Below are 12,995 nucleotides of genomic sequence, written 5' to 3'. Positions count from 1 at the left end.
TTCCCTACCCGGTGCCAAATAAGTCCACTTACAATAAAGTGGACTTCCCTCTCTTCCTCCCCCCCCTTTTCTTCTTTCTTTTTTTTCTTCATCCTGCCACCCTGATATCACTCTTTTTCTATCAACTAAAATGCAAAGATAATGATACTTACTTTGCACGGCATGCTAATAATAGTTTTTAGGAGTTTCTCCACTTCATTAAGTCTGGCTTCTATATCATGAGCATCCTTTATTGCAATTAGCCCTAGGAATGAAGACAGAAAATCCTGTTAAAAGAAAAATCCCAGGAAAGGAGACTTTTCAAACAAAGACAATGGTTGTCCTACTAAAACTTGTAACATTGTCCTGAAATGTACAGAAAGGGCATATTTTACCATTTCTAATGTTTATACTGAACACTTAATCCTAGAAATTTATAATAGAATTTCAGAAACCCTTGATCTCAGCTTTTACTATTCCCACTGATGACATAGTGAACTGCTTTGAGTAGCTTGGCTACCTTTGGAAGAAGAGTTATTTGATGATGGGGAAAAGTGAAGCCATATTATTACAAGATGGGATTTCCTGATATTGGAAAAGATTGAAGGCAAAAGGAAAAAAAGTTGGCAGAGGATGAGATGGATAGTGTCACAGAAACAATGAATATAAACTTGGAGAGTCTTCAAGAGATTGGCCTGGCACACTTTGGGTCACAGGATCATGAATTGGACACAATGAACTTTTCACAAGAAAAGTGAAGCCAATAGCAGGATAAAATCTTTGCTTTTTCTGAAAAATCTGGATTAAGACCCACAGACCCAGGGCAGGAAGGAGCCAGAACTACAAAGCTCAACTCTAGAATATTACTAACCGTGCTTAAGCATCCCTCAGCTGAGATGGGCTGCAGGGGAAGATGAGAAAAAACTTCAAATCTAATTCACCCACAAAGCTTTCTTCCTAATTATGTAGCTATAGTAGCCTGTCACTAGAGGGCCTCAGATCTTCATCAATCCACAGATCCTGTTGGAAAAAGCTTGTATTAAACATTTATTTAAATACTGAATTTAGAGGGGAAATGATTCCACTTTGCTCTAAGAAAACTAAATTGGATATGAGTCATAGGATCTTTCCAAGAACTACTTGAACTATCTCTCTGTAGCAGTGACCAGAAATTCTAAAGTTTCTATGTAAGAAAGAGTTATAATAAACTCAACTCAAAACTCATGAGTATCTGAAAATTCTATTGATTTGTGTTCAGTGACTTTACTTAAATAATTATGACTGCAGAGCAACCGGACCTGTAATTTTAGTTGAATTATAGGGAACTCCCAGTGAGTAACTTCCTAGAATAAAGCTGGCCTCTACAACTTATTGGCTTTCTCAACTTAAGCTCTTAAGAGAACTGCTTAAAATAGCAGGTTTGCAGGCCCACAGTACTTCTGCTAAAGCAGATTAAAATGGAATTGGAGGTATTTAACAAAGTAAATAAAAATACAATAATAGAGATAGTGTCAATATGTAGTTTTCTAAGTTAACATATGGCCCAGAGGGATATTTGCCTATGATTTAGTGACTATTTCTTTTTGAGTTTGATACCACTCACTATTCTAAAGCACCTAGAAATCAATTTTCTCAAGTAAGAAAAGAAGACTCCTATGTATATTAGAAACTTCTCCATACAAGAACTGTTGTCACAAATCACAAAATCACAAACTATATAACTATTGTTGTTGTCAATTCATTTTTCAGTAGTGCCCTGACTCTTCATGACCCCATTGGGGTTTTCTTGGCAAAGATGATGGAATAACTTGCAGGTAGCTGGGTTCTGATTTGGGCTCTGACTCCAATCCCACTAGCTGTCTTTTTTACACCAGTGTCTCTGCAGCATTCAGGGCAATATTATAGCGTACTCCTGATTGTGTCTATGATCCTATATTCATGATTCCCCTTTTTACAGATGAGGAAAATGAGGGAGTGGAAGTGGGAAACATGGGAACAGAACCTAGATTTATCCAGAACTGTACTGTATTACAAAAGCCACAATCTGGATTCTAGTGCTTGGCCAGAGCAAAAAAAAATCACTCTTTGCCTTAGTTTCCCCCAATGTAAATAAGGGAGCTGTGACTGTATCAGGGCGCCAGAAAATCCAGATTTGTTTTGCAAGGCTCATGATGCTCAGGAATCCCATCACAGCACCTGGTACTTTCAGTGGCTGCTTAGATGAAACCACAGAAGTATACTCCACTTCTCATTAGACTCCCATTAACTCAAGGAGACACCCACAGCACCAGACAAGGTCACGAGATGAAAACAGCATTGGGACTCCTTAGGGAATCCCATAGCCTGTTTCAGCTGTCAATGTACCTTGTCTTGATTTGGGTACCAGTCCCACGATGCATGGGGAATGGGGATATGGAAGGTACAGGATTGGTAGGAGGCACTCACTGGGGATTCTACCTACCCTTCCCATGGCTGAAGAATTCTGGCCTGAAATGCTCAGCTCTCCAAGATCACAGAATCTAGAAGTAGAAAGGACCTCGGAGACCATTAAGCTTAACTATCTCACTATACAGACATGGTCTGTATAGTTTGATTGCCTAAGAACATAAAAGTCACAGGCATTAGAGAGGTCCTATGAGTCCAGAGCTATTATTTTTTGCCCTCTTCCCCATTGCCTCCCTTTGCTATTTTCCAGTTCTGTCAAGATCTTTCCGTAGTCCCTTTAAACTATCTTAATTTGAGTACAGACTTGATGGAAACCAATGAGCTCAGGAACAAACTACCCATATTCCTTTCCCTAAAAACTGAAAGATTCAGTTGGCTCCTATATTTCTGACATATTTCTTAGATTCAAAACAAACCTGCCTTGAGCTACCTAGTGAAGACCTGGAAAAGACAGTTCTTAAGTCCTTGCCAGAGATCACATGTTTCAATATAAGAAATGAATGTGGTTTTATCAATGGATATGTCATTTTAGAAGATGCATTAGCAACCTCTGCTTTGCTGATATATCCCAAAGACCACAGGGACTTTCTATCTAACTTGCTATCAATGTGTTGTCTCTCTCTATGAAAAAGTGACCTCCATAGAGCAAGGACTGTCTTGCTTTTCTGTTTGAATTTCCACTGCTTAGCAAAGTGAACTTAGTAAGTATTTAAATAGATGCTTTAAAAAATTATTATTTAATGATTTAATTAATAATGACTTTTAAAAAGTCATTATAAAAAATATTATGAACTATCATTCAATAACAGGATGCCCTCACCCCAGTTTTATTTCAGAAAAGAAATGCTCATTTCTTTGAACATGTGCATTATGGGAATTTTTATGGTTTTCTCCTAATAGGTCAAGGCCAAAACAAAATCAGTCAATCAATAAATCAACATTTATTTAATGCCTATTATGCGCCAGACATTATGTTAAGCATCGGAAGTAGAAAAGCTCCTGTTTGATTTACTCTTCTCTTCTCTACTTTCCCCCACCCACCTCCAAGTTTCACCTTCCAAAATTAATCCTATATTCCATTTTCCACATTTTCTCTTAATATTCCCCCACATGTATAACCCAAACCAAACTGTCTCCTGAATATACATACCTGGGCTCCCCCACCCCAGCCATTATTCATTCTGTTCTCTTTACTGTCCTGTCTTCCTTCTTTCTCTTTGTCTGATGAATTATTATCCTAACTAAAGCACAATTCAAGTGTTTCTTTTTCAATTAAAGCATCTCTCCTTAATCTTTCCATTGACTTTGCAATAATTCTGTTTTTACTTTCTCTAACATCTTCCCATATTCACCACTAGATGGTAGCAGGTTCCTCCTCACAGAATGTCTTCCAGCAGGGACAGAACATCCCAGAGCTAAAACAAGTTATCTTGTTATCTCTATAGTGGGGACAAGCCTTAGGAGGAGGAGGAAAGGTTCCCGATGAGAAGAAAATCTCGTTATGACTCTGAGATGTAGTCATTGGTCTGCATGGTCCCTAAAGCTGCTTCTTAGCTGCTATGATTGAGTCCAGAGTCACCCCTCCGGTACACAAAGCTGACAAATGTCAGATCTAGGCTTGTCTCCAAGCCCAGGAACGTTTCCTGCTTTCCCATAATGTCTCATTTATCACACTATTGTCTTTTTATGTGTTTATGCCTTGTCTAACTGAGAACAGGCACCTGTGATCTCCTTTGGGGCATCATACTTGGCCCTGCCAGTGACCATGTCTTCCAGACATTGTGAGCACTCCTCAGTAAATAAGTGTCAGTTGCTTCCGATCACAGGGAGAAGGTCTGACCCACCAAGTCCATTTGACTTCCATTGAGTCACTGTGAGTCATTATTGTGGATGATAAGAGCTGACAAGGAGTCTTAATGCACTTCACTATTAGCAAGTGAATCTCATCACTGTCTCGCATAATATTCAGGACAACTACACAAGCCAAGCAGACACTGTAATTGCTCTTAGCATCCCCATTTAACAGATGCGAACCCGAAAAGTCAAGGTGGTGATGTTAAATATTAAAACTGGGAGTTTAATGTAGCACAAGTTCAGGGCTCTATTAATTAATGACACTTCCCTTCCTGATTCTTGTGTCTTCCTCTTTGTGTCAAGCTTAGTCAGTTAAGAAGTATTTATTAAATGCTTACTAAATGCTAGGCACTATGCTACCTACTGGGGATTCAAAGAAAATCAAAAAGGAACAAAATCAGTCCCTGCCCTTAAGGAGCTTACATTCTAAGAGAAGGGACAAGGCACAAATAACTCAGTACAAAGTGTTTATTTACAAGATAAATTAGGGGTAGTCTCATAGGGAAGGCATGAAGATTGAGAAGGACTGAGGGGGACTTCTTGAAAAAGGTAAGACTTTAGCTTAGATTTGAAGGAAGTCAGGAAAGTCAGAAGTAGAGACCGAGGGATAATCAGTGAAAATGTCCAGAGAGATGGAGTGTCATGTGTGGGGAACAGAGAGAAGCCACTGTAACTGAATTGCAAGTGCTGGAGTTAGGAGGAAGAAGCCAGAGTACAAAAGGTTTTGGAAGCCAGAGGATTTTATATTTGCTCCTTAAGGTAACAGGGCATCATGAGAATTTATCAAATAGGAGGATGATACAGTCAGACTTCCATTTTAGAGGGATCAATTCAACAGCTGGGTGAAGGATAATGGAGTGGGGAGACATTTAATGCAGTGAGAACAGCCAGCTGGCTAACTGTTTTGTGTATTGTGTACATGGAAATGTACAGAATCTAAATCTAGTTCTCCATTTCAGTGTTTTTCTATTTGCTGAATAGAAGGGAAGAGACTCCATCAAAGCCTGAAAGTTGTATCAATTGGGAAAGCTCCAGAATCAGAGAGTCTGGGTTCAAATCCTGCCTTTGATACTACCTATGTGAGCAAGTAAGACATACAGGTATTGCCTAGGGTTCTCAATTTGAAATCCTGAAAGTCCTGAGCTCAAATGTCATCTCAATCACTAATTGTGTGACACTAGATTATGAAATTGCCTCAATTTCCTTATCTATAAAATGAAGGAAATGGTCTGAATAATTTTTCAATCTCTCCCAGCTCTAAATATATAATCCTGTGAACAGAAGAATGCTTTATAGACAGTCATCCACTCAATAAGTACTTGGTAAGTAGCTACGATATTCAAGTCATTGGACATACTTCCTTTGTTCTTCAATGTATTCCAAGAAAAAAAAAGGAAGGGAAACAGGGATGAGGCTTGACAAGAAAAGAGAGGAAATGCTCAATCTCCAGCACTGAAAAAAAAAAAAAGAACAGAGTTATTTCTACTAAAACTCTGTGAGACACATATATTGTACCTAGGATATACTGTGACATATTTAACATGTATAGGACTGCTTACCATTTGGGGGAGGGGGTGGAGGTAGGGAGGGGAAAAGTCGGAACAGAAGTGAGTGCAAGTAATGTTGTAAAAAATTACCCAGGCATGGGTTCCGTCAATAAAAAGTTATAATTATTTAAAAAACAAAACAAAACAAAACAAAAAAACACTTTGAGAAAGGATTAGACTAGATGATCAGAGTGTTTTAAGTTTTACAAAGTGCTTTATATTAACTCATTAGATCCTCACCACAATCCTGGAAGATAGATGCTATTATTATCTCCACTTTACAGTTGAGAAAACTGAGGCAGTTTCATGCAGCTAGTGTCATACAGCTAATAAGTGAATGGGATCATATTCAGAATCCTAGGTACCAACTTGATTCTTTGTCAGCCAACTCAACCTCAGTCTCAAAATTAGGCTATCCAGGGTGTTAATATCTAAGAAGTTGTATCCTACTGAAAGGAAATACAAAGCTCAGAGCTTCAAATATGAATCTCCATTTCTCAGCAGAATTCCAGTTATTTTAGAACTTACTTCAGAAAACTCTAGCCCAAGACAAGAAAGTTAAGGTACAGATCTGCCCACGTTTCATCTAATTCAACAAATATTCGTTATGCTACAAATGGCTTTATTATTGACATCTAAACAGATCTCCTAAATTCAGAGGAAAAAGCCTCTTTGCCCTATTCCATACTGTCTCCCTTAAGTAGAAAAATAACATTTTGATTACATATGTGTTTCCTGGGAAGTGGAACTTAGACATGATTTAAACAATTATTGTTCATCTCTTTTGATCCAGGCATTACATTTGAGACTATATTCTAAAGAATTTTGTTAAATACCATAAGAAAAGAATGACACTGGCAGTATGAAATTGCCTCAATTTCCTCAATTGTAAAATAGGAGATAACAATAGCATCTATCTCCCAGGATTGTGGTGAGAATCTAGTGAGTTAATATAAAGCACTTTGCAAAACTTAAATGATATAGCACTGATATTGGAGAGGTTGAGTTTGGTTACTTGAGCTCTAGAGTTCTGAGTTTCCTTGACTTAAAGCAGGTCCAATATCCCCACTAAATCTGACATATATGGTAAGCTCCCAGACACAGGGAGACCAAGCTGCCAAAGAATGGGCTGAAAATGGAGCAAGTTAAAGTTTCCATGTCAGTCACTGATGGGCTTTGATTTATAAGCATTCAATATATTTCTAGTCTGGGCAAGACTCAAAAAAAAAAGGCTGGTGAGAAAAAAAACAACAAAAATCTTCACAACAGCATTATTAATCATTTTAAAGTAAGTATACTGTAATAGAAATATTCTGTTCTTGTATAGAATTAAACTACATGGTCACTGAGGTCCATTTGAATTGTGAAATTTTATGTTCTGGTCCAGGAGGAATAGATTTAATAAGCATATCCAAAAAGCACAGCTTATCCAAGAGCTTAATTGTCCACACATGTTCCTCTTCAATTTTATAATTTCTTATCATTGCTTTTTCAAGACTCACCTACTAATTAAATGATTAGTTTAGCCTTTTTAAAAAAATCTGCCTGCCTACTTGTTTAGAAGTGAATTTGAAAATCACAGATCCAAGGGGCCTTAAGAGACCAAATAGTCCAAGCCCCTCATTTTATAGAGAGCCCAGAGCTTAAGAGGTAAAAAGGTCATATAAACAATCAAGACAAGATGGTACCTGGACAAGGATTTTTGCTTCATTTACTTATTTTTCTGATGCCTGATGATGAGAGGATAAAGTTTTGCATTAGTGAGATTTATGTTCATGTCTACAATGGCAGAACACAAAGAAAAATGTTCTATCACTCCAAAACAAAACCTTATAGCAAAAGTTCTCAAAATGCATTCTGCATCCCTCAGGATGTCTACAAGATCAGTAAATTAACATTTATTAAGTGCCTAATTATGTGCCAAGCACTGTGCTAAGTGCTGGGGATACAAAAAGGAGCCAAAGGACAGCCCCTGCCCCTAAAGAGTTAACAATCTAACAAGACTTCACAAACTATTTTCCTAATATTAAAATGTTATTTACCTATTAAAATATTCCTCCTTTTCAAGCTGCCCTCTCTCTGAGACTGGATTTTCTTCATATACTTCAACTAAAACAGCAAGCCACAGCAAGTTGAATGTAGAAGAATTGATCACCCAGATAATTTTGAAGTTTTGATAATGAGGACATTAAAAAAAATGCTAAAAATAATTGTGCTCCTTTTTTTTGAAAATACAACTTTTCATTTATAAAATGTTATTTATCTTAACATGTAATGGATTAATAGTTATTTTTTTAAATATTTTAAATATATCCATTTTTAATGATAAATATCAACAGATATAACCTACATAAAACAAAGGAATCCTCAACTTTTAGGATTGTCAAGGGATCCTGAGACCAAAAAGGTTGCAGAATACTAGCTTAGAGAACAGGACTCAAAAAAGATGGACTGCCATTCTGGAGACTGAGCAGAAGGGGGCCCTAACATTCCATGTGTGCATCAAAGGTTCTTTCTATTAGAAGGCAAAGATCTCACTTGGAAAGAAGTCCAACAGCCTCATTAAAGAATTGCTCTCAGGGAACTGATACAGAAAATAGTGCATGCCCTGGCAATTTCCCTAATTTCTGCTCAAATACATTCACTTAGCATCTATTTGACTTTCAATTTTACATCATATACACTGGTGGTACAAAGGGTTGTATTCATCTTTGCTCCAAGCATCTGGAAGTTAGAAATAGAAACTTGGCGATAATACCCTCTTCACAGCAGGTTGCCAATTCCACACTCTTATGGGGAATGAATTGCCATGAGCAGTGAGTGCTCTTCTCTCCTAAACTGGCTCCATCCCTGAAATCTACTCATAAAGAATCTGTTTTGCAGTTAATTTCCTGTTAAATTTCTTTATGCACATGCAAGTGCTTGATTTAATTCTGTGGACCAAAATAGATGACTTTAGGAAAACATAAGAATCACTGAAGATGAGTTATCACTCCCTAAAATTTCAGGATTGGAAATGATCTTGAAGATTTACAGATGGAGGGAAACTTTAGAGCTCCTTCTAACTCTCTCATTGACAAGGATCCTTCACTGCCTGTGGTTTGAGATGCCTCCCTGCCTTCATGAGCTGCTGTGGCAAAAAAGGAAAAGGAAAAAAACCCTGTTCTTTGATTATCACTATGTTTAGTCACTTTTCAGTTATATCTGACTCTTTGTGACCTCATTGGGGTTTTCTAGATAAAAATATTGGAGTGGCTTGCCATTTCTCTCTCCAAATCATTTTACAGATAGGGAAATTAAAGCAAACAAGATTAAGTGACTTGCCCAAAATCATATAGCTATTAAGTGTCTGATCCTAGAACTGAATTAGGAAGATGAATCTTCTTGACTTCAGGCCTAGGACGCTATTCAATGAGACATTTAATTTCCTTTTGCATCCTCATCCCTTTTGGTAAGTCTCTCTCAAATGAGCCACATTGGATGATCCACAATCCTAGGATTACAGACACACCTATACTTGAAGCCTTACTTAGTTTCTTAGGCTAGCCAGAACTTGTATTTGGGAGGGGATAAAGCCTTTAAAAATCCAGGGTATCAGGATAGCTAGGTAGCACAGTGGATAGAGCACCTGCCCTGAAGTCAGGAGGACCTGAGTTCAAACCTAGTCTTAGGCATTTAACACTTTCCTGGCTGTGTGACCCTGGGCAAGTCACTTAACCCCCCAATTGCCTCAGCAAAAAAAAAAAAAAGAAAGAAAATTCAGGATATCACCTCAAGTCAATGTTGAAGGATCTGTACAGGGTTTCAGAAGAGATTTGAGACATAAATTAAGCAGATTATTACCCCTCCACCTTCTACATTCAGAAACCTGTTTTGTGTGACTAAGTCTTAACATATCCTAATATAACCAAATGATGATGTCTTTAGTGAATTGCTAGAGAAGACAAATAATTTTCAGAGAGCTAGCCAGTGATAGCTGAGATGTCAAACACATGGTCTGTATGTGGCCCTTAGCATAACAAAACCAGATTAAAATTGGAAAATATTTGACAAAATAAATAAAAATGCAATGTTCTGTCACATTTATTCTCCATGCCTCCATTTGGGGTTGGGGGCAGGGGAGGAGGGAGCAAAAGATCCTGAAGTGGTTTGCTATTTCCTTCTCCCATTAATTTTACAGAAGAGGAAACTGGGGCAAAATGGGTCAAGTGACTTGTCCAGGGTCACAACTAGTAATTGTTTGAGGTCGGATTTGAACTCAGGTGAATCTTCCTCACTACAAGTCCTGATGTCCTATCCACCAAGCCTAAAAATGCAATAAAATGTGGTTAATATTACATCTTAAAATTAATTCAATATGCAGCCCTCAGGAATTCTGACTCAAATATATGAATTTAACATCACTGAGCTATAGAGTCTGGAAGAACTCCAGTCTCTTTGCATATTCTGGCTACTGGATCCTAAATAAGTCACTTAATCTTTAAATATTGGCGTCAACTCTCTAAACTTATAAATTGTATATTCAGCAGCAGTGACAGATTAAGTTTCCTCAATCTTAAGGTCTAGTAAACATTAGTAGTTACATCTTCTTCTCTGCTCCCACTATTACTGCATCTCCTTTCCACATGCCCCTACACTATATGTCCCCGATCCTCTCCTCCCAGCTCTGTCTTTAGGCTTCCCAGGTTTCTTTTAGGCTTTAGTTAAAATCTCCCCTCTCTCCTCCACTAAGGTGTGCATTCCTGCTGAGACTGCCTCCAGTTTGCTCCATTTATATGTTGTATGTCCATAGTTGTTTGCATAATGTCTCTCTCATTAGAATGTAACCTCTTTGAGGATAGGGACTATTTTTGCCTCTTTATATTCCTAGCTGCTTAATAAATCTAATTTTTTGCTATAATTATCTCCATTTTTGGATTTTCTATTACAAATATACTTTTATACAAATTTTAACACTTTTACTACAAATATACTATAAGTCACAGACAAACGAAGGAAAGGGTACAACAATAATAATAGCTAACATTTATATACCACTCACTAAGTGCCAGACATTATACTAAGCATTTTACAATCATTATCTCATCTGATTCTTATAACAACCCTGGGAGGTATTATTATTATCTCCACTTTATAGATATAGAAACTGAAGTAAACAAGGTTTAAGTGATTTGTCCAGGTTCACACAGAAATTAAGTGTCAGAAGCTGGATTTCAATTTAGTTTTCCTGACTCTGGGGCCAGCACTCCACCCACACCACCATTGCATTTATTGTTATTGAGCTGTTACAGTTGTGTCCAATTCTTTGTGACCCAATTTTGGGAGTTTTCTTGGCAAAGATCCTAAGTCATTTGCTATTTCCTTCTCCAGCTCTTTTTACAGAGAAGGAAACTGAGGCAAACATGGTTAATTGACTTGCCTGGAGGCAAAAGCTAATAAGAATGCAGAGGCCAGATTTGAACTCAGGAAGACTACTCTTTCCAAAACCCCAGCTACCCATTGTTTAAGTACCTCTTGTATGTCAGGCACTCTGCTAAGTGCTTTACAATTATTTCATTTGGTTTTCATAACAAACTTAGGAGGTAGGTACCATTATTATGTCCCATTTTACATGTGAAGAAGCAGTTTAAGTGACTTGCCCAGGATCACTGAGCTAATAAGTATTTGGGGCAAGATTTCAACTTGGATCATTGCTCCAACTAACTTGAACATACTTGGTATTTATTTAATGTTTGTTAATTCGATTTGGCTTAATTTGAAACTATTAAAGAAAGCCTGAAGTCCAGAGAATAGGAAGAAAGGAGATTATAATTCATGATGTATAAAAGGCATTGCATTTATACACCAGGTCAATTAAAAATAGCTATAAAAGACCCACATGTACAATCATCTCCATAGAAGCACAATGTGTCACAATAAAACGTTGGAAGCAAACTTTATACCCATCACCGGGGAACCACTGAGTCAAATGTGTATTGTTAAATTGTGTTCAACTCTTCATGACCCATTTGGAATATTCTTAGCAAAGATATTGGAATGATTTGTCATTTTCTTCTCCAGCTCGTTTTACAGAAGAGGAAACTGAGGCAAACAGATTAAACAAGATCATACAGCTAGTAAGTATCTGAAATTTGAAGTGAAGCATCAAAGGCAGATTGATATAAGGTGATGAAGGGTAAAGAAAGACCAAAAGAATGATATATGCAATAATTATGATAATTTAAATAAAGTCTATCAAACTCAGGTCAAATACAGTGAACAACAATTAACTACAGAAATAGAAAAGGGTCATGAATAAATCAGTCTCAATCATTCTTTTAGGTGGTTTTCCTTCATTGATTTCTGGTCATATAGGGTTGAGTGGAGAAGGAGGGGCATTTAGTTTGGGTGCAAGGAGAATGGTGTGGGATTAACGCACAAACATATCCTCTTTTAGATTCACAGTGATAATCACCTAATTTTTCTGTTTATAAATCCAGGCTATACCTATTTGTATTGTTTGGGTTTTAGGAAGTGAAGGGAATAATGACAGGTTTGGGAGCAAGCAGTCTTATAGCTTGGAAACCAATTTACTCAAACAAAATCAATCTTAGCTCTGGAGTGCCTGGGTAACAAATCCAGGCACAGCTAGCTCCCTTTGCTTTTGTTCTGTGTTAGTTACAGTCAAACTTCCCACTAAAGGCTAACTCCCCAAGAAACACTGGCTGTAATACTTGGCAGGGAGCTGGAATCCATACTGGCACAATTAGGCAATCTTTCACAGAAGTGGAAGAAGAATTGGGAACACTCCCCACATACAAGTAAAGTTCTGTTGCTTAGGAAAATTTGTTCAGAGGTGGAAGTATGGCTTACTTCATAGCGGTTTGGTCTTGGAGGCATAGAATCAAGTCTGGACCAGCATGCCAGGTACTGTGCTAAGCTTTGTGAAGACCTGGGTCCAAGACCTACCACCAACACATTAATAGCTAGCATCTGTATGGATTGCTAGGTGATGCAGTGGATAGAGTGCTGTAACTAGAGTTAGGCAGTTAGGAAGACTATTCTTGAGTTCAAATCACCAGACATTTACTAACTGTGTGACTCCAAGCAAAACATTTATGCCTTAGTTTGCTCATCTGTAAAATGAGCTGGAGAAGGAAATAACAAATGACTAGTATTTTTGCTAAGAAA

General features: G+C 37.6%; 1 protein-coding gene across 3 annotated transcripts in view; it reads right to left on the bottom strand.

Annotated features, from left to right (window-relative positions):
- PXDC1 (PX domain containing 1) overlaps positions 1-12,995 on the bottom strand; it is a 53,661-nt gene that overhangs the window by 20,262 nt on the left and 20,404 nt on the right. For all 3 annotated transcript variants that reach the window (XM_012541689.3, XM_012541690.3, XM_003760216.4), the window contains one exon: positions 153-244. In XM_012541689.3, coding sequence (XP_012397143.1) covers positions 153-244 — 92 coding nt within the window. The remainder of the gene's footprint in view (positions 1-152; positions 245-12,995) is intronic.

The sequence above is a fragment of the Sarcophilus harrisii genome, chromosome 1 (genome assembly GCF_902635505.1).
Source record: "Sarcophilus harrisii chromosome 1, mSarHar1.11, whole genome shotgun sequence".
Taxonomy (NCBI): domain Eukaryota; kingdom Metazoa; phylum Chordata; class Mammalia; order Dasyuromorphia; family Dasyuridae; genus Sarcophilus; species Sarcophilus harrisii.
The sequence above is the reverse complement of the archived record's forward strand: the minus strand, read 5'-3'. Positions and strand labels throughout refer to the sequence as shown.